Here is a 22,367-nt window from a genome sequence, read left to right on the forward strand (position 1 = left end):
CACAATGACATTGAAAGTCTCCTGTCAAATTTATTTTTAAACTATACCAAGTAATGCTGAATAGTATTTAATTATAATATTTAAATTATACTATATAAATATGTATAAATATTTATATTATATATAAATAGAAATACAATATAAATATAGTATTTATATTATACTATAGTATAGTATATAGCTGAATAGTATTTAATGATGCTGGTAATACTAATAAATAATATTTAATTAATGCTGCTCTTAAACACAAGAGCAGATGTAACATTTTTAAAACAGCTGACATTTTTTAAAAATTGTCTCTTACAACATCAAGATTTTTACTAGTAATAATTAATTCAGAGTTCAGCATTTACATGTAAAATTTGGGTTATTTTTCTACTATGTTATTCACCTGCTTTTTCAGATAACTTCTGCATGTTAATTATTCTACATTAACCTTCAGCTAGGTCCCAGCACTTGTGGGACTTCTGTTGACCCCTCTGCAGTAAAAACTGATGGTCTCCCCATACTTCCCTGATTTTCTCTGACACTATTGTTAGTATTAGTGTTACTTTTACCACCTTCTAATCTTGTATCATGACAGATTTAGGCAATAAATTGCATATTGTAGTAAGTAGTTGAGAAATGTCATAGTTGAGTTCCATTAGGACTCATGAAAAAATACCATCTGGTGTAGGGTATTTATGTTAGTATTTGATTTGTTGGAGATTCTAGAACCTGTTGTGCTGAGACCTCGATTTGAAACAGACTTTAATTTTTGTCATTCATAAGACAGGTGGGTTATGTACACAGACAATCTGCATTCCAATCATGGATATCACTTTTCTGCTTTATGTTGGGATTGCTTTTGCACTTTTTCCAGTAACCAACTTTACAAACACATTGACAGACCTACTGTGTGATGTTTTAATATGATTTGTTCTAAGTCAGTAATCACTTGGCATACTGTTTTAAAAAAATACTCAGAGCCTTCTTTATTGTGATTTTATATTTATGTTTTCCAGACTTTGTTCTTTACGTTTTCTTCATCTGGAGCCAATTTTAGAAAGAAAACTTCCTGTTTCCTGTCCTGTTGTTCTACCTTCACACATTCTTCTGATGTTTCTAGATTTTTTTCCTATGCTTTTATGAAATACCACTTTTTGAAAGTAGGCAGTGGATTATTTGTCTTTCTTCAGCTTCTGCAAGGATATTGAACCTAAATACACTTTGGGAATTGTTGTTGAGCATTTTTTCAGTGGTAACACTCTGAATTAGGTTTTGCACAATTGTACCAATTGTACTGAATTAGGTCTTGTTCTCTGGACAACGTTGTTTCTCCTCTCATGCTTGCTAACTATATTTTCTATTATTTAGTCACTTATGTAATCTGTATTTTTAATTTAAACATTATGTATTAGCATAGCATTTTCTCAATATACTGGGGAGATGAAGTGACTGAAGTTCCCTTTATATTTGTCATTTCTGCCCTTGCAGCAGTTCTGTTCTTTGTTGGCATGTCACTTTTATTGTTACCATTTTGATTAGGTGGTCAACAAAGCTTTTTTTTGTTTGGAATTATATTGCACTTGCTTTATCTAGTATTGGCTGGTAGAGTTAGTTTATTTATCTGTGAGTTAGGGGCTTTTTTAAGAAGAAAAAAAGGTAAATAGCACCTCTCTTCCAGTACTGTGAACTTCTCTGAGATTCTTACATAATACTTTCTGTGGTATCACTATGTTACCACCGTTCAAAAAACTGTCTGAAAATTCTCATTTAAAATTTGTCATTTCAGTTCCTCAACCTTAGCTGTGCACCATCTTCAACTGGATGGTTTTCTTTATTTTCTGGTTATTCATTAGTCCCTTTAAAATCTCAGGTAGTGTCTTCCAGCACATCATTCTCTTAGTATAAACATCATCCTCTCTGTTTTTTTGATCTTCTACTGAATGGAAACTCAGCTTCTTTACATCACTTTTTGTGCTATAATTTAAGACTCTGGAGCTGGGCTGCAGCTTTTACCTGCAGACTGTAAAATCAATTAGTTTTAAGCTCATCATGGTAGTTCATGGTTTGTGTTTCTTCACAAATATCACTGTTTCTCACTGTCTGTGAAGTGATTCATTAGATGAACCCAGCTACTAGACTGCTACATTCACATTTAATTAAGTAAACTGGGCTGTTTTATCATGACAACACATGCTGTTCAATTGACTAAACCATTTCTGACTCTAATTTGCTTTCGGTTTGTCTTTGAAGAAGAATTTACAGTCTGATCCACATGGATTGCCATTTGTCAGTCTGGAAGCGGAGACATAATCTAGCTAGTCATGATTTCTACTTAAAAACATAGAGTACACCCCTAAGTTCAAACTTCTTTGTGTGTCCTACCATAGGGTAGTAGACCTTGGCTTCTAAAATTAGTATTTGAGATATCTTAAGTCCTCCAGTATAGTGGGTAATCCCAGCTCCTTCAACAGGAACAGGATTATGAACAGGAAAAGCCCAAAACAACATTGATGAAGGAGTTTAACAGTTATCTCTTTGTGCTTGGAAGTGTTGGGGGATTAAAAGTCTTAACACAGTGAAGAAGAGAAAAAAAAAATGGAATTGCCTAGCACTCAAGTCATATTCACTCTAAAATGAACATTTCTTAGAACGCCAGGAGCACCTTTTGCCAAGCTTTGTGGTGGTTACTCTCTCATCATAGCAGCATTCCTCCTTACTCATCTCCTTCTTTGTATGTTGAGGACGACTCCAGCCTCATATTTTTTGCTGTCCCCACCACACCCACATAAAGAAAGGAAAGAACAAACCTGTGGGTGAACCACCTGCCAGTTGATTTGTTCAGAGTTCATAGTCAAATGTGCAGTATTGATACTACTTCATTCACACCTGTTAAAGTTCTCTGAGCAGAAGAGCTGTGTGGGTCCTGTTGCTAAAGAAAGTATGGGCAAATTTAATGTGCTTACCTCAAAATAATGGAAAAAAAACCAAACAAACAAACCTTTCATGCTGAATAAATTTGATTTTCTGAAGATTTATTCTACTCTATCTCAGCATATTTGGTGTATTAAGGTGCCTTTTTGCAGTTATTTAAATTAATAATGTAATTATTTAAATTATGAATCTCCCTTTATATTACTTAAGAAACTCAGGTCTTTTAAACAGTGCTTCCAGGGAAATATGGCATTATTATTAGAGACTTGTTGATTTGCATATTCTTCAGCTTGCAGATTAGGTTTTGAGCTGCACAGGTCTATGCAGTATTCTTTCAAGTATTTATTATTTTTCTTCTTCAAGTGTCTTAGTTGCTTCAGTTGGACTTCTCTTAGAGTTTAAAATGTACAGACAGAATGTGATTCTCCAGTTACAGTTTTGTCAGTATTGAGAAGTTTAGATAGAACAAGGTATCTGTAGCCTGGGTATCTTGATAATTATCCTAGTATTAGCTTTATTTCTGCCTGATAATTTACCTTGAAAATAAAAAATGGTGTCATACTTAACAACAATAATATTTTCTGAACTAATTCTTGTTATTGCACAGGTCTGTGGTATTTTGGGGTTTTCATTTCTTTTTATTTTGGAAATTGTGGAAAAAGTTTCCAAAGAATCTGCAAGATGGATTGCAGGTTTGTAAAATACATTCTGTATTTTACAGTGACAGATGAATGAAATACAGTCTGCTGGAGAAAAAAGTAGGAAGTGACTGATGATGGTCTAAAAAGTTTATGTGGAGAACAGATCATTTGAGGGATTTAGTTTTTTTTTTAGAAGTACAAAAAATTAGAAGCTAAGTTTTGAAATACAAGATAGTGTTGTTGCAGCTGTCATGATCTGAAGGCATCATGATAATTAATTTGAAATGTTTATAGATTTTAGTTTTCTTTAGAAATAAGATAAATAATTTTAGTAGTGAATGATTTTCTTGAGTGCTTCCTCATTAGAAGTTTAGCACATGTTATAAAGAACTTATAATACATCAGCAAAGTGCTTCACTGTAGGCCCTTAAAATCTGTGATATTTTTTGTCCTTGCTTACATCAGATTAATTTATAGCAGGAGGCAAGGTTGGCGAGGTACTGAAAGCAGCACAATTGCTTTTTATTAGCTAGAGACTGCATTTCTGGGTGCTTACTGGAAAGAGAAAAGGTTGGTGAAATGGCACATGCTAGACTGTAACAAACAGAATTATGTATTTCACTCTTCTCATGTCCTCAAATACAAGATAGAGCTACCAGTAATATTTTGTGCTGTCTGTGAGTTGGTACCCATCTTCTTTTGTACACAATCAGTGTCCCCATTTTCTGTCACCACCAGTGTCCAAGTGTTAGGAAGAGTGTTGGAGTTACACTCTTACATAAAGAATATTTAAAGGTGTTTCTGGCTCCATCTTGCCAGGTGCTTGATGACTTCAGGCCCCTCATATTCTGTGGAATACATATGAGTAGAGCAGAACTTTAGTGTTAAAACCTAGCTGAGACCTATTGTACAGCACTGCTTTGTAACATATGTCTGAGATTTTCTGGTTCCATGGAATTACAGTGAGTATAGGTATAATTATGTATGAAATCAAACAGTAATTTATTTAATAACGATAGAGAATCTTTGTTTCCCAAAGACCATTACTATTACATTTGTCTCTTTTTGTTTCCTTGTTCATATGTTTTTTGTGTTCTCTTCTTCTGTCTTCTTCAGGTCATTGTTAGAGTTGGTTATTAGTAACTGTTTACTTTGCCATTTTACTTTTCAGCTTCTAGTAAAACATGGTGGAGACTTGTTTGCAGAAAATGAAAATAAAGATACCCCATGTGACTGTGCAGAGAAACAACACCACAAAGAGCTGGCTCTTAACTTGGAATCTCGAATGGTATTTTCACGTGATCCTGAAGCTGAAAGCATTGAAGCTGAATATGCTGCTTTAGACAAAAAAGAGGTCAGCAGATACTTCAAATTTGGGATATTTTACAGATTTATATTTGTATGTTACCTTATCACAAAATTCTGCAGATTATTTCAGTAGGTACTGTATTTTGTACTGTGTATTTGTAAACCATTTTATTCTAACACAGCTCATTATAGCTTTCACATTAAGTTCAGAAAATGTAACATACATTGTCAGAACTAAAGGCAAGTTTTATTTATATACTTCATTACATGGACTGGTTTGAAAGTGCTGCAGGCACTCCAGTGAGTCTGGAGGAAATACAGTGAGGAGAGTAAGCTGGGACACAGTTTCTCTAAAACAAACACTATTTACTTATATTTATTTTATAAAATGCCTTTTTGTCTAAAAGTGAAGGCAGGAGAAATTTTGAAAAGGAGAAGAACAGTGGATAGACTAGGGAGAATGTACTGGTAGATACTCTTAGACCAAGACTGGGCTGAATGTCACCAAAAAACAGCAGAGCAGTGCAGGATTTCAAAACAGTGCATTTACTTTCTTGTTTTATAACATGATGCCTGAAGCTGTCACATACCAGAACTTGTTTGAAAAACAGATAATAACAGGTGTTGTTATTTTGAAGTCTGTTTTGAGAGAGACAATTCACTGACACAAAATTGCTTGACTTTTGGTATGCCTTACAGAAGACTGTCATATGATATGGATATTTTGATGAAAAAGATTCTGAGCAAAATTGTCCTTCCCCCACACATTATCAGATTTTAGTAAAGTAAAATTCTAAAGAAGATTACATAGCTAAACTATATGGCTCAGTGAACATTATACAGTAATTCTGTGTAAATTAAAGGACAATATATTTCCTTATAGCTACTCCCCTCAAAAGTGGCATGTCCTTGCCTTTTACTAGCTTAGCCTACATATGACCTAATGACACTTAAATGAAAATTAATTCAGATTTAGATGTGAGTAGTCTTAGATCACATCAGCCTTTTCTCTGAGAAATGTCAGACATGGTCACTTTTATTTGTAAGCAAGTTGATCTTTGCACTGTTCAATTAAATTTCTGACTAATATTCTTGAATAAATTTGAATCAGTTCAAATTCCAATCAAATATAAACAAGCCTAATTAGATTGTTTATTCCTAAACAAGAGGTTTTGAGATGAGCATTAATATACTTTAATAGCACATTGAAATAACAAATGTAATTAACTCATTTTAGTTCCTCCCATATGGAGACACTTAAATTGTTTCTAGTGTATAATCTGAAATTCTTTTTTCTCAGTTAGCAAAACCACTTTAAAAGACTGCTGCCCTTTCCTACCATTATTGCAGTTTACTACCCCTTCAGTTGTACAAGTAGAACTATTTAGATGGTTACAGTGTTGACTGGATCATTCCAATGATTTCACTCGGAAGAAAAAGCCTTAACGTTTGGTAATATGTAATTGTTTTATTTAACCTGAATAATTTTATCATTGTATTTATGCCATGATTTTGCTGGCATATGCACCAGCACAGCTAAGACAATAGTGAACTTAGTAACATGGGTGGGGCAAATCAAGGACCCCTTGAACAGACTTTTAGAAAATAATGTGGATGCTCAGAGCAAAATCATCTTAATACTTGATAGTTAGAAGGGACTCGAGTAAGAGAATTATGTTCATTTGTGGTCACTTCACTAAGACTGTTAAAAGATACAGTTCTGCTCCTCATTTGACTTGTTTTTAGCAAATTTGTTGATTGTGAGAGCTGAAATTTGGGCAGGCCTGCTGACATGTTCTAAAGTTTCACAAGCTAAAAAAATGTCAGTCTTAAATTTGATACACTAATTGGTCTTGGGGCTTCACATAGAGCAATTCTGGCTTCATGTGCTCCTCTGCTCTGGTTTTTTTTTTTTCTTTCCCCCTTCTTTGTGACTTTTCTATGGTTTAAGTTCTCTGAATTCTTGTGTAACAAAAGCTAGCACGAAACAGGTGCCAAGACTGTGTAGCCAAGGAAAGTTAATTTTTCAGCCTTAGCCCTCAGAGTAGCCAAAACCGTTAAAAAAAAAAAAAAAAGAAAAGAAAAGAAAAAGAAAAAAAAGCTCTAGAAAGACTAGCACTGAACAGCAATCCAAATGACTACATGTTCTCATCCTCCAGGTCTGTGGGCAAATGTCTGGGATGGGCAGTGAATGCTACACTTGCTGCTGGCTATGGTGATGCCTCCAGCCATGACCTTAATAGGGCAGGAGAAGTGATCCAAAAGCTCTCCCCAGAATACATATCCTTCACTGAAATTCCCTGACAAAGGCAGTTCTCTACCATTTTTTCTCTGAATTTCATTTTTTAAAATTATTAAATACTTGAGGGAAGTGAGTGTCTTGTTTAGCATAGTACTTAATTGTTTGGTGATGCCCTTTAGCATTCTTCCAAAACACAAAAAATTAATTTATAACTCTGGAACACCAAGGAATGCATTTGCCAAGTAATTTAATCTCTTGAATGAAGCTTAGAGGAAAATATAAAACATTTGAAAACTATGAATAGGTTTTCTTCCCAGGCAAAAGAGCAGAACAGATTTAACCACAGGGTTTACAATACGCACAGTAGTATATGAAGTTATAGTACCAAATACCTCCCCTTCCAGACCTGCCATTTTTACAGCAGAAAATAATCATCTTTTTCCTAGAGAGCAAAAGATCTTTGTAGCACTATGTGCAGTGTCATTGAATTAAGTATGTATGTAATAACAAAGTTTTCATCTGAGGTTGAGAACCAGTTCATGTTGTTCTTCACATCAAAGTATTACCAATGAATTATGCAAGTGCTCATGTTTAGAATTAAATCACATGTAATAATGGACAAAATAACTTACAAACACTTTTCTTGCATTACAGGGGCTCTCAAGCTGTTAAGGAATACAGATTGCTAAGTAGACCCACAATGCAAGTTTGAGAGCCCAGCAGTAAAGAGCTGTCCATCTTCCAGTAGTTCAGCTTACTTCTTCCATGAGGGTTTCTGAATAAAGTCCATTTCCATCATACAGTTACCAGCCTTTTAAAATCTAATTTTACTGCATTGCTCTTTGAAGCATATATTTTACTTTGGTTTTATACATCTCAGACATTTTTAGTGATCAAATTAGAGACTGCAGTTAAAGATGGCTAGCAAACAGACCCTAATGGTTTTGAAACACAAACATAATTGTTAAATCTCTTTCCACAAAATGCAGTTAGGAGGAAAACAATGTACCAACACACATATAATCTGTATTTCCCTATATAAAATGGAAATGTTGAATATTTTAAGAATGGAGTATAAAGTGTAACACTCTCAACACTAGATTGCTACAATTAGAGTTGGAGCAAAAGATCCATTTATGATGTGTGAGCAGTGATAAGGGTATTAGAAAATTAGCCAGGAGATTACTTCAGGTGACATATTAAAAGTAGTTTCAGGAGAAACACAGTTCCATGATTTATGATACCTAAAAATCAGTGGTAGAAAATTGAGAAACCAATTGTTAAAAATAAGGACTCATGAGAATACAGCAGTGTTGCAATCTGTAGTGAGAATCTTATTAGTGATTGTAATAACTCAAATAGAAAATACCAAAAGGATTCCACAGATAAATGATGCTAAGATTGATCAATGCCCTTTTCACAGCAAGTATCAATGAACAACTCCTCCATAAATGAGTAATAAGGAAGGTCTCTGAGTTTCATGAGCTGTAATCAGAATCTTTTGTATTATATGGCAGTGTAGAGATAAGTTATCAATGTTTGAAGTAGTTAAAAACAAACCCCTGTGACTTCACATAAAGGATATACATCCTTATCAATAAAAACTGTGTCTTTGCAAGTCTCTACAGGATTATTTTGTACACATGAACATTTTTAAGGGTTCTCATTGTATGAAGCCATCACTCTGGAATTTCTAGAGTAATCTACTTAGTAGTGCCAATTTGAAAATTTCCTTTCTTTCAGCTTCTTCTGTGGGCTCATATAGTATTTTATGAAAAAAATGCCTAAAGTTTCTAATACATTCTTAGTAAGTACTTCCTTCATTACTTAAAAAGATAAAATTAGGATTCCTAAAAACCATGGGATCCAGAAATCCCTTCTGGCTTTGTAGAGTACTTCAGCTGAGATGGTATTATAGTTTGTTATTCAAGGAAGCTAATTTCCAGTGTTTGACTTATAACCGATCAGTTAAATATAATTATGAGCATATCTGTTCTTCAGGATAAAATACTAGGTCCTAAAATATACATCCAAGGTGCGGGTTTAACAGAAAAGTTATTTCTTTTTATCATTTATCTGGTCTTCAGGAATTGGGTACTATTGTGCTGACAAAGCTACTTGTTTTACAACTGCAGGTCAAAATGCAGTTCAGATTCAGTCAATATGACTTACTCTTTGCTTCAATTTTTTGTAGCATACTTGTGCAATTACAATAATGCATACACCCAGCTGTTTGTATCCCTGTCTCTCTGACATGTTTTTATAAGTGATCTCTTCTGTAAGAAATTAAATAGGTCAGTGAAATCCCAGCATACTATGAATCAAGTAACTCAGATTTATTTCAGTGCAAACCATTAAAGTTCAGATTGTCCTTTACTGAGTCATGCATGATCAGCAATGGAAGGATGTACAAAAACTCCCTGAACTTGGGCAATCAATATAAAGGTCAGGCCAATCAAATTCCATTTCTCTTCTGCTTTTCTTGCCTTCTCAAAAGGGACAAAATACCCAATACAGAGTTGCAGTACCATTACTCTTGGCAAGCATGAAGCTTCTAATACTGGAAAGCTCTTGTTTATTTTACTGAGTAGCTAACAGAAGAGGTCCTTATGGGAATCAGTTACGGTTTTGGACGCATTTTATGGAGTTTATTATGATATCTAGAATGTAGGAAGTATAGTATATTTTTAGAGTAGGTGTCTCAATAAAATCATTTAGAAACACAGGGTATTCAGTCTCCCCATCTCTTCTGCTTGTTATCCTCAAAGGATTATGTACACAGTAGGTTTAGATCACAAACTTTCAAGGACACAACCAGTCTTTTGCATTGAACTTATGTATGTAGGCATGCATGTGTGTGTATATTATCTCTCACCGGAGGGTCCTGGATTATGTACTCCATATAAAATCAAAATATGGGTAGTAAATAATTGTGATATATGATCTTAATGGTGGTTATCTGTTGCCTCTGCTGTTCTGTATCATTCTCCAGATTTCTGAAGACAACTGCCATTTGTAGGACATATTCCTGAGCACATAGCAGTTTTACCTCAAATACTTTAAATCTTTTGTTATCTACCCTTTATATAAATAAAACCATGTGAGAAGAATTTTTTCTACAATCTTTCTGTACCCATTCTCTATACATATCCTCCCACTTGTTTTTCTCTTTCTACGTTTTCAGCATTTTCTCTGCACAACAGTAAAAAATATATTATTTGCTGCCCTGTGTTAGTTTTTACAAATCTGGGCATTGCCATCTGGGCATCTTACTGTAGGTGACCCTGCTTGAGCAAGGAGGGTTGGAAAAAATGACATATGCAGGTCCCTGTCAACCTCACCTGTTCTCCATTTCTGGGAACCTCTAAATGCATATTTCATTTGTCTTACTCATGACTGACTTTTCAATTTCTGTGAAGGTTGGTGTTGCCTCAGAAGACCTGCAGTCTGTTCTGGTCACAACTGTATCTCTTCTTACTATCTTACGTCTCAATGTATTCTCCTCCAGTTGAGTTCAAAGTTAATAGATCTCAGTTCGTTTATAAAGTTAGCCTCAGAGGATCTATATGCAGTCTATGTTTACGTGTCCTTTCTCTCTCTCCCCTGAAATCCTCAGTTCAAATCTAAGCATGCGTTCTTAAACCCCTGCCATAATATTTAAGGTTTAATCAAGTAAAAATTCAGCTGGATTCTGTGAAAATCTAGGTTTTTTGAGGGAGAGAGTGGGTGAATGTTAGGCTAGATCATCATCTGAACAAGGCCTCCCAACTATAAGGGAGACTCTAGAGATAATGTCTTTAAGATTTTGGAATGTACAGGGTTCATATTATAAATACCACAAAATGGCAGTGTCTGCATTTAACTTTGCACGTGCATTGGTTTGTAGAGTGAATAAATTCTGTCACATCTTGCCTCACAGTTGAGATGACGGTCAGCAACAGTGTTTCGAATATTTTGTGTGGAATTAGAGGCTAACTGGGAAATACTGCTAGACATAATTTGTCTTTCTTCTTCTTCTCAAAGCCCTATGAGGGTCTAAGACTGCAGGACCTGCGAAGGCTTAAGGATATGCTGATTGTGGAATCTGCTGACATGCTCCAAGCCCCACTCTTTACTGCAGAAGCTCTACTTCGGGCACATGGTAATTCAAAAACTTAAAGAAACTTTTTACAGCAAAATTAAGATTGCAGGTTTATGATTATTTTTTACTTCGAAGTAAAAGGGAAATAATGGTTAATCAAATGCTAGGAAACAGCTCACACAGTACTTCAGGAAAGACAGACAGCTGCAGTATGTCAGAGAGCACTGAGGCAGACAGAGAAGCTGATAGGAAAGTGACTCAGACTAGGAATTATATTGGAAGATATTTTAAGTTATCTTAAGATTTCCTATTTTAATGAGGGACACAGAAGCAGCACTTCATGATTTTACATATCAAAAAAGTCAAGTTTATTGTACCTGGTTTTGTCAGACAATTGGTTTTCTGCCACTTATATTTGTGTATAAAATGTGCTAAAAATTATTTATTTAATTGTTTCTGGTGCCATAAAAGCTAACTGACCATTGTAATTAATGGTTGGAAATTTCTTTTAGGGGTTAAAGCTTATGAGTGTAGATCCTTTGAAGGATTTTCACAGTACCCTTTTAATAGAAGGTGTACTTTTCTGTGTGTGTATCAGTAGTTAGTTTAATTTCACTAAAATCAGTCTTTGCTCTTGTCATGGAGTTTAAACTGGAGTGGTTAGAATGGGGATATACTGAATTCAGTGTGTTCACTCCAGACAAAAGTATCTTTCTGAATTCAGTGGAAGCTTTAGGATTTGTTTCAGTGATTCAAAACTTGTGCTTACTGAAGCATCTACATTGTTACTGTATGCAAAGAAACAACGAATCAGGCAATTAATGGTTTGCAGGCTCATCACCATATTGCTGAATTAAGCTTTCAAATCCTATTATTCCCTGTGAAAGTAAAAGAGGGAAGATTGAAGAAGGAAAATATTATTTCAAACCCACGATGTTTGGCAGCTTTGATGAGGAGCTGTGGTACCTGAAACTCATCTCATTTACATCCTTTTCAATTTTTGGTGTTTGTGTTCCTTTTAACACTGAATTAAGGCAACATGAACTTGTGTCAGTCTGATGATATTTAAGGTACAGTCTTTGCACATGTTTTTTTAACGATGATTTAATTATTTATATTTTAATTCTATTTTGGATTCTCAGAATGCTCTCATTAAAACTATTACAAAATATTTGACTAAGTGGGTAGGCAAATTCTATGACCTCTGCAGATATTTGGAACAAAATGATGGCAATACTGTTCAAACCTGCAGCACAGTCCATAATAAGCACAGGAGTGGTGAAGTTGATGTAAACTGGAGGAATGTCTGCCAGCATCCAGCAAGCTGGAACTGAAGGTTGAGAAGAAATCAGTCTTTGCTGAAAGGTCATTCTACTGGTGTTGCCTTAGTGATGTGGCAGTGACTTAATACAATAGGCCAGTTCAGTGAAAGCAGCAGACAAGTTGGGAATCATGAGGAAGTAAACTCTTTGGCCTGTAGCTGTAGTCATATACTGGAAATTATTCAAACAGAATTTGTTTTATTTGAAATGAAGGCATAAATTTGGTTCAGCCTTATAAAGGGAGTAAGTGAGCTACCAAGGCTTTACAAAGGCAGATGATTTTGGATAAAATACATGCAGTTCAGCAATTACAACTACTTCATATTTTACTAAAGCTCATAAGTTAGTAAAGAAAGCACAGAGGAATACATTTAGTAGTGTGTCTTAATCCTGGCTGATTTTTAAAGATACAGTACAAAAAAAGGAAAATACACAAAGGCATTTAGCAGATTTTATCTGTACTTTATCATCAGTAAGTTCTCCTCTGAAAGATTATAAACTGAGAGTAATTTGAAAAATAATTATAACATGAATCATTATTGAAGTGTAAATATGTTCAGGATCCATGTCTTCAATCAAATGAAATTAAACTAACCCATTATATGTTTTAGCTTGGGTAAGTAAGCACCTGATCAGTAAATAATCTCTAGCTTAAAGGCTATTTTTCGTCTTTGGAGGGAGCAGATTTTAGTATGAAAGCCGTAAGGGACAGTATATTTATTAAGTTCAGTGCTTAGAACACATATCTTTTTTTCCCAGCATTAATACAGTATTTACTATTTACCTTTTCACATCAAATCTAAAATTCAATTAAAATAGCACAGATCTTTTGGTTAATAATACGGAGTTTCCAGTGGGAGTACCTAACAATAATAATTAAAAAAAAAAAACAAACTTTAAAATATTTAGTTAATGCAATAGGAAAAAATTGGCAAATTTCACTTCCCTTCTGTAATTCTAGTTCATCTGATCTGTGCTGTGTTGATGATTTTAGATTCAAACCCATATAGGAATTTGATAGTTTTGTATTTAAGTGAGATTTTAAAAGTATTTTTAATAGAAAAATCACAATTCTTAAGATATCTTTTTGTATTACTCTTAGGAATCAGAAACAGAAAGCATTTCAAACAATGATTAAGAAATTTTTTATTTAGTTTTAAGATCTTATATAATAATTTGTTTGACTATTTCTTATTTGTATATGAATGGAAAGTGTTAATTATGAATTAAAGTGAAGTATTAAGGAACACTTTTATACACTAAAAATGCAGTAAGGATACATTAAATATTTTTTGCCATCAGGTGGTATTTTTTCTGTTGTTTCCCTAGAAATACATCACTCTTACATGCAGATATAAAGTGTAGCAACACATAAGGTTGCAAATCTTTTTGTAATCAAGTCAAATCTCAGTTTTCTTCCTTCATTTGTAGCACTTGGCTTCATCTTCTAAAAAAACCAGGAGTTGGATCCACATTGAACAATCACTTTTTTTATAGGAAGGGAAAGCACTGAAAATTCTATGGTGCAAGGGTGTTATGTTTTGATCTGTCTTTTCCAGTCACTGCAGTTCTAGTTTCTCATTAAGTCTCCTAGCTACTACAGGTGCTGTAAATAAATAATAAAAAATATTTTGCCATAAGACTGATATTACAAGGAAAGGACATACTTGTGATGCAATTATTTACATAAATAAATTGTGTTATGTATTATCTTGGAACTTATACTGTAAAATTTAGCATCTAATGTTCCCTTCATCGTATTTATTTGTTTATTAATTTTTTAGCTCAGTGTTTAGATATTCGTTTGAGGGTGCAGTTACAAAATACATTTGAAACGCTGTCAGCTGCCTAATTTCCTGTGTCTGTGTATTTATTGGAGACTGGGACCGGGAGAAGTTACTTGAAGCATGGATGTCTAATCCAGAGAACTGCTGCCAGCGGTCGGGGGTGCAGATGCCAACTCCGCCCCCGAGTGGATACAACGCCTGGGATACGCTCCCCTCCCCGCGAACTCCGCGCACCACTCGCTCTTCTGTAACTTCCCCTGATGAAATCAGCCCCTCACCAGGAGACATTGAGACAGCTCTGGTAAGTTTATAAATAGATCTGAAACTAGCAGGGCAAAAGAGCTCATTCCTATCCATCCAACTGTGCTGTCATCCCATTCTGACCAGGCACTTGTAACAGTGTTCCTCGTTCCAAAGCTGGTGAATAGGGAAGATGACTCCCTGAAGGTTCTATATAGAAACACAAGCAAGCATCTGGCTGCTGATACAAAGCACTCTGTTTTCACCTTGGCTGTTGCTTACAACGTAGCATTTTAGCCAGCTACAGTCACATCATTGCATTTGTCTCTTTTGAGCTTCTCTTCCCATCATGTACCTAACAAGATGTTCACTTTCATTGTATCCATTTCCCCGAATGTGCTCAATGCTGTGAACCCTGCCTTTTGAATTTTTTTTCTTTAGAAAACAAAATTCTCTTTCTCTGCATTTTGAAATGTCAGCCCTCAAGTGTACTGTAAGTTTATAATTACTTTCACTATGTGTGGGCTGCTTCAAGCAGTTTACAAGGCTATTACAAATTTGAAATATGAAAGCGCCTTTCATTAAAATCAGTTTGGTTCTGTTGGAAGACAGAGTTCTCTTTTTAATAATCTGCAGCTGCAGCATTATAAAACTTTTGCTCCATGACCTAAGCATTTTTCTGGAATGCTATATGCAGTCTCACAAATGGATCATCCCTAGATTTCAAATTAAGATCAAGATTTTGCATTACTGCGTAGAAATCTTTTATTTCTTTAATTGTAAAACATTGAAAAAGAAACTATATAGACAGAATAATATTGTTGTACATTTATGTTTCCAGTTAAATATGGTCTTGGAATGTTTCCTAATTTAAATGGATAACAAAAAAATACAATCTTCTGTTTTACATTGTGTTTTGGTTTTTATTGATGGTCCATAGGCCAGGAATGCAGGATTGGATGATTGTTGCCATTCTAGATTTAGTGTATCTAAGTCCAAATCCAAAGTTAAATTTTTAGTATTTCTGTTAGCTTAAAAATCTTTTAAAGATCTATCAAATAGTATTTTTTATACTATGTTCATTAAATAGTACAGTTTTTCTCCCATTTTGGTAGAAAAATGAAAACTAAAAGCAGTAGATAAAATAAAACCAGAAGCTATGAAGCTTCTTTTCAGATTTTGCATTTACATTTGATATTATAATTAAAACTATTTGAGTAAATGTTCTGTACTTGGTATTTTGAGTAGAGCACTTAATTAAATTCTTTATTTTACAGTTACATTGTAAACAAAATTTTAAACTCATAAGTTTAACAGTGAACATTTTTGATGTAACGTCATCTTCTAAAATACTTAATTTTGGCAAGACAATAAGCTGAAAGGGCTGAAACAACAATAAACGCCTTCATTGAGCTTTGCCCTTTTTAAATGACACCCTTTTTTTGGTTTGTTTTTTGCTTTAGCTGTAACACAATTACATTTAAGAAGTGAGGTACCATAGGCTAACTCTTTTTAAATGTTCTATTTGTGTATAATATCTGGTGCATTGAAATTAGAAACTGAAGTGAGTTTTCATGGAATCTTGGTTCCAAAGAAATTAAAATCTTCTTGTACTCCTTGAAAACAGAAATATTTTTTTTCATATCTAATCACAAGGAATGAATAGTTTAATCCTTGTACTTTAAAAGGTCTTAGAATAAGGGTCTCAATATTCAATATTATTTTTTCTGTGGTACCTAGTTCTATGAAATGCAGCAGTGATACCTTCTGTTGGAATATTTGCAGTTTAACTTATTCTTTATTTTGACTGAAAGCCTTGAGGTATTTTTTAAAAAGGAGTATTTAAGTAGATTATTACTTAATAATAATCTTGCTGCTGTTGCACAACCAAATTGCTTCTCCTTGATTTGTATCCAGTTGTGTGAGATGGTAAACATTTCCTGGAGCCTTTTGCCTTCTCCAAGCTCCATTTCTGGTTGCTTGTGAAGCTGATGAAAAATTCAGGTCTCTTTTGTCCCTAGAACTCTTTAACTGCAAGGTCCCAGCACTTTACAGGGCAGAGCACTTACTGAGTTGGAGAATGTGATGGAAGGCACCTAAACCTATGCGTGTTTGGATAGGGAGGTGTAGAAACAGAGACACGTAATATTCACCATTTCTGTTACTATAGCTTAAATGACTTTTTTTCTGGCTACAGTTAGATTTTTTTGCCCCTGCTGAGCATGTGCTTAAATTTTTGCTGAGATTTTCCAATTTAACATCCTGTGTAACTGTGTGAAAGGCTCTGGAGTACTTCTTAATCATTTTTTTTCCATCTGCAGTGTGACATTTGTATGTGTAATATTTCTGTGTTTGAAGACCCAGTGGATATGCCTTGTGGACATGACTTCTGCAGAGCTTGCTGGGAGGCGTGAGTATATGTGCTTTTCTTATCTTTGGAGAAAATTTTAAAAATCTAATTTTGAAGAGGAGGGGATGGATACCGTAAACAGCTAATTTTAAAGTACTGTTTGGGTTCCGAAAACTTGATGGTTTGACCCTATTAAAGTGGCCCAAAGGGTCCATCAACTGTTTCAGGTTTACATACAGGGTTTTTTGGTGCTGAATCATCAAAACTGTTAGGCAAACAAGACTGCATGTAAATGGATGAGCCTACTTTTGATTTGCCCAGTGTTTGTGCAGTGTTGGTGGCATTAGGGTTTATGCTTTCTAAACTTAGCACATCATCTCCTAGTTCAACACACTACACCTTGGCATCATGAACTGATTTCTGGTCAGAAAAGCAATTAAAATGCTTTCTTATGTTGAAGATTAATAGCCAAGGGGTATACTTAGCTTAAATTTCTATTAATGTAATGTTGACTGCAGATTTTTTTTTTTAAAGTCACAATAGTCATGCTGGTAAAAAAACCTCGGACATGGATAATTATGCTAGTGCAAATATTAATCATACTTCCCAGGAATAATTGCAGTGCCTTTATATTCCTCTTTGTCCCCACTCAGGAGATTGTACTACATCAACTGTACCACTAAAGTGCCTCGTTATAGCATCATATCAGCTACACATATCCTGCTGCAGCTGAGCCCAATTTATGTGAACCCAATCCTGCTATGTTTAGGGAGAGCACTGTGTTAAGGAGGGCAGTTCTTTTCAGTGGCAAGAAAATTAATATTCATGCTTCTGTTGTCTGGCAAATTGTTATATAGTGATGTGGAAGCTACCAAGAGATCACTGGCTTGACATGGTGCTTCTAATTTGGGTGCTGGACTGTGTGTCCTGCAGTTTGTGCATTAACTCAGAGCTACAGTTCTGTGTCAAGCAAGTGCTGGCAGTGCACATCCAGGGTGGGATTGTTCTTTCCGAGCCACTCGTTTCTAAGTTACTCAGAGCAAAGCCAGGACTGAGTTGTCCCACTTTAAGATACAGATCTAAGATTTGATGCATTGTCAAGTACCTCTACCTTAACTATTGTAGGATCCCAGATGACTATCTTAGAATATCTGCCTGTGCTTTAGATGATGAGTATCTTGAGTGATACTTAAGTTACAGCTTTTGAACTAAGCAACATTGTGCACTGTTGGTTAAGGTCCAGCTTTCAGCACATTTCCAAGCTTGTTCTGTCTTGCATTCTGCTCCTTGGGGACTATAAGGGTCTCCATTTAGAAATTTGTTTCCAAGTGCAGACCTATTTTGACTAGCACAGTTGTAAAAATTAATTGCATATGAAACTAATTATTTCCTAGAATAATTACACTTATATGTTCCTTTTCTGATTTAAGTTGTAAGTAATGCTCAGTTTAATTAAATATTGCATAGCTGTCTCTGGTAAATGGCCAGAACTGAAACCACAAACACATAGGGCTGATAGCATAGTTGATGGTACTCACTTTTGAGCCGTGACAGTGGGGTTTTGGTTTTTTTTTAATTATAATGTTCATCAAATCTCTAGGCCTTTTGGTTAAAACTTAATGAATGTGAGTATCTGTGAACCTAGTATAAGGTATTCAGTAGTGGTTTAATTCATACTTTTATTCACAAATACTGACTGTCAAAATTCTGGCAGATTTTTGAATCTGAAAATTCAAGAGGGTGAAGCTCACAACATTTTTTGCCCAGCATATGATTGTTTCCAGCTTGTGCCTGTAGACGTCATAGAAAGTGTGGTTTCCAAGGAGATGGACAAAAGATACCTTCAATTTGACATTAAGGTAAATTGTCAAACTGTTCTTGTAATTTTCAACTGTATTTCATTTTATAAAAACTTACAAGTTCCACATTAAATTCTGCAATGCATTAGTAACTTTCCAAGTAGAAATTAATAAATTAGTATGTACACTGAATTATTTCCTGCTTACATGCTATAATATGTTTTATATACCACTGAGAAAAGGGAAATAGCATTATCTTTATTAAGTACAAAGGCAATACTTCCAAAATGTGTAGCTTAATGTAGTATCAATTAAATTATGAGATCAAACTAATGTTCATAACAAGTGATATGAAGCTTTTAATCAGTCAGACTTGTTTGTGTTGGCAATCTGAAGTTTTTACGAGATTTTGGATTATTTTTATTACCAAGAGACTGTTTACATTCAGCAATAGTATGTTTCCATTTGTTTCCATTTGAAAAATTTATTAGTACAAGTGAATTACTTTTTTTTCCCATCCATATGGATATGATTACTGTGTATAGGAAGAGAAGCAGAAAAACTTTTACTTGGTTTTCCTGTTATATTTTTAAGGTATTTATTTCTATCATTGTAACTTGTTTTTAAAAGCAATCTTTTAATTTACCTTTTTTTTTTTCTGTGCCAGTGTTGTAATGAATTAGTCTTTGAGATAATGTACAACTTGATCAGTGGTGGCAGTGCTAAAGAGAGTACAGAATTGCTTTACAATAAAAGACTTTCTCTATGTGACAAGTGTCTTTAATACACAGCCTTACACAGTAAGACTTAAATGACCCAATCCAATTAATATTTTACATTTTCATATTTTAGTTGGCTGATGATCAGCATAGATTTAAAGTAAAGTAATGGAAATTCCTTTACCTCCTCACTTATTAGATGTAAGTTGTACAAAATAAGACAGGCTAAATTAAGCAAAAAAAGATTGGAGGGAAATAGCTGAATTAGTCTAGTTCTGATTTCAAGATTATTGCAGGTAGGATATATTATGGGACTTTTGTTTCAATCAGTAAGGTTTTACTTCTTTTCAACACAAGAGTCAGTTCTGTATTGCCAGTGCTTATTTTTTTTTTTCATAGAAAATGAAAATGTAGTAGAATTATGTAGTAGAAGTTTACAGTAAGCCATATCACAAAGGAATTGGCTTTCACACAATGAACATTTTGTTGGGATATAAGACATTTACATTTTAGTATAAGTCTGGAATACTGTTGCTATTAAATAAAAACCCACATATTTTTTAAGGTGGAGATTAATTTATTCCCTTTTGAAAAGTATTTTTAGAAGCTGGTCAAAGTAGCTACAAGATTGTCCTTAAGCTTTTTGGCTTTGTTCCTTCAAATGAAGATTATGAATACAGATTGGTTTATATCCATGGTGAATTCTGATCTTATATGGTAAAATATTTTCCTTTTTCCCCTCCAGGCCTTTGTTGAAAATAATCCTGCTATTAAATGGTGTCCTATACCAGGCTGTGAAAGAGCAGTGAGGCTAACAAGACAAGGATCAAATTCAACAGGATCAGATACACTTAGCTTCCCTATGCTAAAAGCCCCTGCTGTAGATTGTGGAAAAGGACATCTTTTCTGCTGGTTAGTATTAGAAACTACGTCTACATAAACTCATACTCATGGCTGTTCCAAGGATTCATTAAAACGTCCCATTTAGAGCCAAGTGTGCAAAAAAAATTTGTATGGGATGGTGTATGTCTGTACTATCCTGTGTTCATTCACTAAATAACCTCATGTACACAAATATTTAAGTATTTGAGGCCATAGTAAAGATTTATTACACTGTCTTACTCATTACTTGATCTGTTAGATGCAAATCAGCAGTATGGAGTGTTGGGATGTTCTGTTCTGAGGGGACAAGAAGCAGGATATTGAGGATTTTTTTGTTTCTGTTTTGGATAGTTTAATTGAAACATGGCACATTCTGTATTGTACAAAAGAATCCGCAGGTTTTAGCTCTTCCTGAATTTTGGTAGAACCACATCAAAGCAACTGGAGTTTAAACAGGACTATGAAGGCCCTTTTTGCTTCTTACACAGCTATTCTGTTGGCAGAATCACTCCAATTGTTTTACTTTGGGATCAACACTTTTCCTTTCTGTTATCTTCTGTTGAGTCTTAAGATGAATGCAATCTTGAGAAGGAATAAAAAGCCAAGGTATATTTGAAAAACATTCCTCAGATTGCCTGTCTTCAACACTTCCAAGGAAAGAACAAAACTGTAATCAACAAAAGCAAAAAAGTGCTGAGATATTTTTCTGAATTGCAGAGTGAAGTCATATTGTAGGTCCTTGAGATTATCAGACAGAGAGTTTATGACTAATGTAATGGAATGTCCTTTTCATTGTTGGAAAATCAAAAAGGGTCAGATAAAGTATAGACATTCAGACAAGCTGAGTATAATCCTTTTCATTTTTTGGTTGAAACCATGATGCAAGAAGAAAAGATGCTGAATAATCTGCTTGTTTCCAAATATCACATAAGACTCTTAAAGAAAGATGCTTCTGATTTTAGTTCTTTCCCCATATGAATGGAAAGGAAGAAGGAACAAGAGGAAAGTAGACACAGTAAAACAGCCACAAAAGCCAGAAAACTGAACTTGGGAAGAGGTTGCTCACAGTGGATGGAGAACTCAGAAGGAAAAAAAAAACTGTAGAAACAAAACAGAAAATGTTTTTTACCAGTGAACATTTAACAATCCTTAGTACTATTCCACAAGAAGGTACCGTCCTCTCATCTTTGCATCTGATTACAGAGAATCCATTTCCACTGACCTGAAGGACAAGAGCTTGAGACTACTTGAGTGTTAATATTGACATGGTCCTTCAGACATTGGCAGCTTCTGCTTGCTTTACATGAGCTGGATGGATGTACTAACTTCCCAAAATGTCCTCTGAAAATGTCCTCTGAGTGCCTAATTTTTAGAAGCAATGTCTTTTTTCTGTTACATGATAATATTTCTGAATGTTCTTTTTGTGTTAATGCTTTGAGATACTGCACAAGCAAATACAGTCCAAGTCTTGAAACGAGTCTTGCTTCATTTGAGCAGCAAAAAGCCCAGGAATGCCTTTATGAGGCTTTTTTTTTCCTCCCCACAAAAGTGAATGAACAGTTTCAACTATGACAAGACGGTTCTGCTAGGAACCAAAGCATCCTGCAGTACTATAAATCAGAACCGTTTGCTAAGGCCATATTGGTCTTACAGTACAACAACCCCATACATGAGTGAGTACCTCTTGAGAAAAAGAAAGTGCATTCTCACTCAGAGGGTTTTCATCATTACTGTATGCTTTAAAAAGAGCTTGCTTTATATCTTTGAAATTCAATCAACATTCCACAGTTCCACAAGTTCTACCAAGGTAATCTACAATTTAGTCATTGTAGTAGCAATCGATACTGCATCTAGTAAGAGATACTTCAGAATTTATGCATTAGGAAATCCCTAAGATAATCACTTGCTTTTTTTGGTAATATATTTTTTCTATAGCCTTCCTGCTTATAAAAGAAAAAACCTTGCTGAGTCTATTGAGCAATTTCCTTTTTTTTTAATGTAATATTCTCTTGTGACAAACACAAAATTCTATCCCCTTTCAGAAAAAGCATTCAGAGATATTTAAATGTGTTACAAA

The 22,367-nt window shown here is 34.6% G+C and overlaps 1 protein-coding gene across 5 annotated transcripts in view; it reads left to right on the forward strand.

Moving 5' to 3' along the window:
- Positions 1–22,367, forward strand: part of ANKIB1 (ankyrin repeat and IBR domain containing 1) — a 50,813-nt gene that overhangs the window by 13,169 nt on the left and 15,277 nt on the right. For 4 of the 5 annotated variants that reach the window (XM_071735217.1, XM_071735218.1, XM_071735219.1 and 1 more), the window contains exons 3-8: positions 4,732–4,914; positions 11,134–11,251; positions 14,393–14,601; positions 16,862–16,950; positions 18,605–18,749; positions 20,154–20,320. In XM_071735217.1, coding sequence (XP_071591318.1) covers positions 4,732–4,914; positions 11,134–11,251; positions 14,393–14,601; positions 16,862–16,950; positions 18,605–18,749; positions 20,154–20,320 — 911 coding nt within the window. The remainder of the gene's footprint in view (positions 1–4,731; positions 4,915–11,133; positions 11,252–14,392; positions 14,602–16,861; positions 16,951–18,604; positions 18,750–20,153; positions 20,321–22,367) is intronic. The other variant, XM_071735221.1, reaches the window with a different exon arrangement.

Source organism: Heliangelus exortis, chromosome 2 (assembly GCF_036169615.1).
Source record: "Heliangelus exortis chromosome 2, bHelExo1.hap1, whole genome shotgun sequence".
Taxonomy (NCBI): Eukaryota; Metazoa; Chordata; class Aves; order Apodiformes; family Trochilidae; genus Heliangelus; species Heliangelus exortis.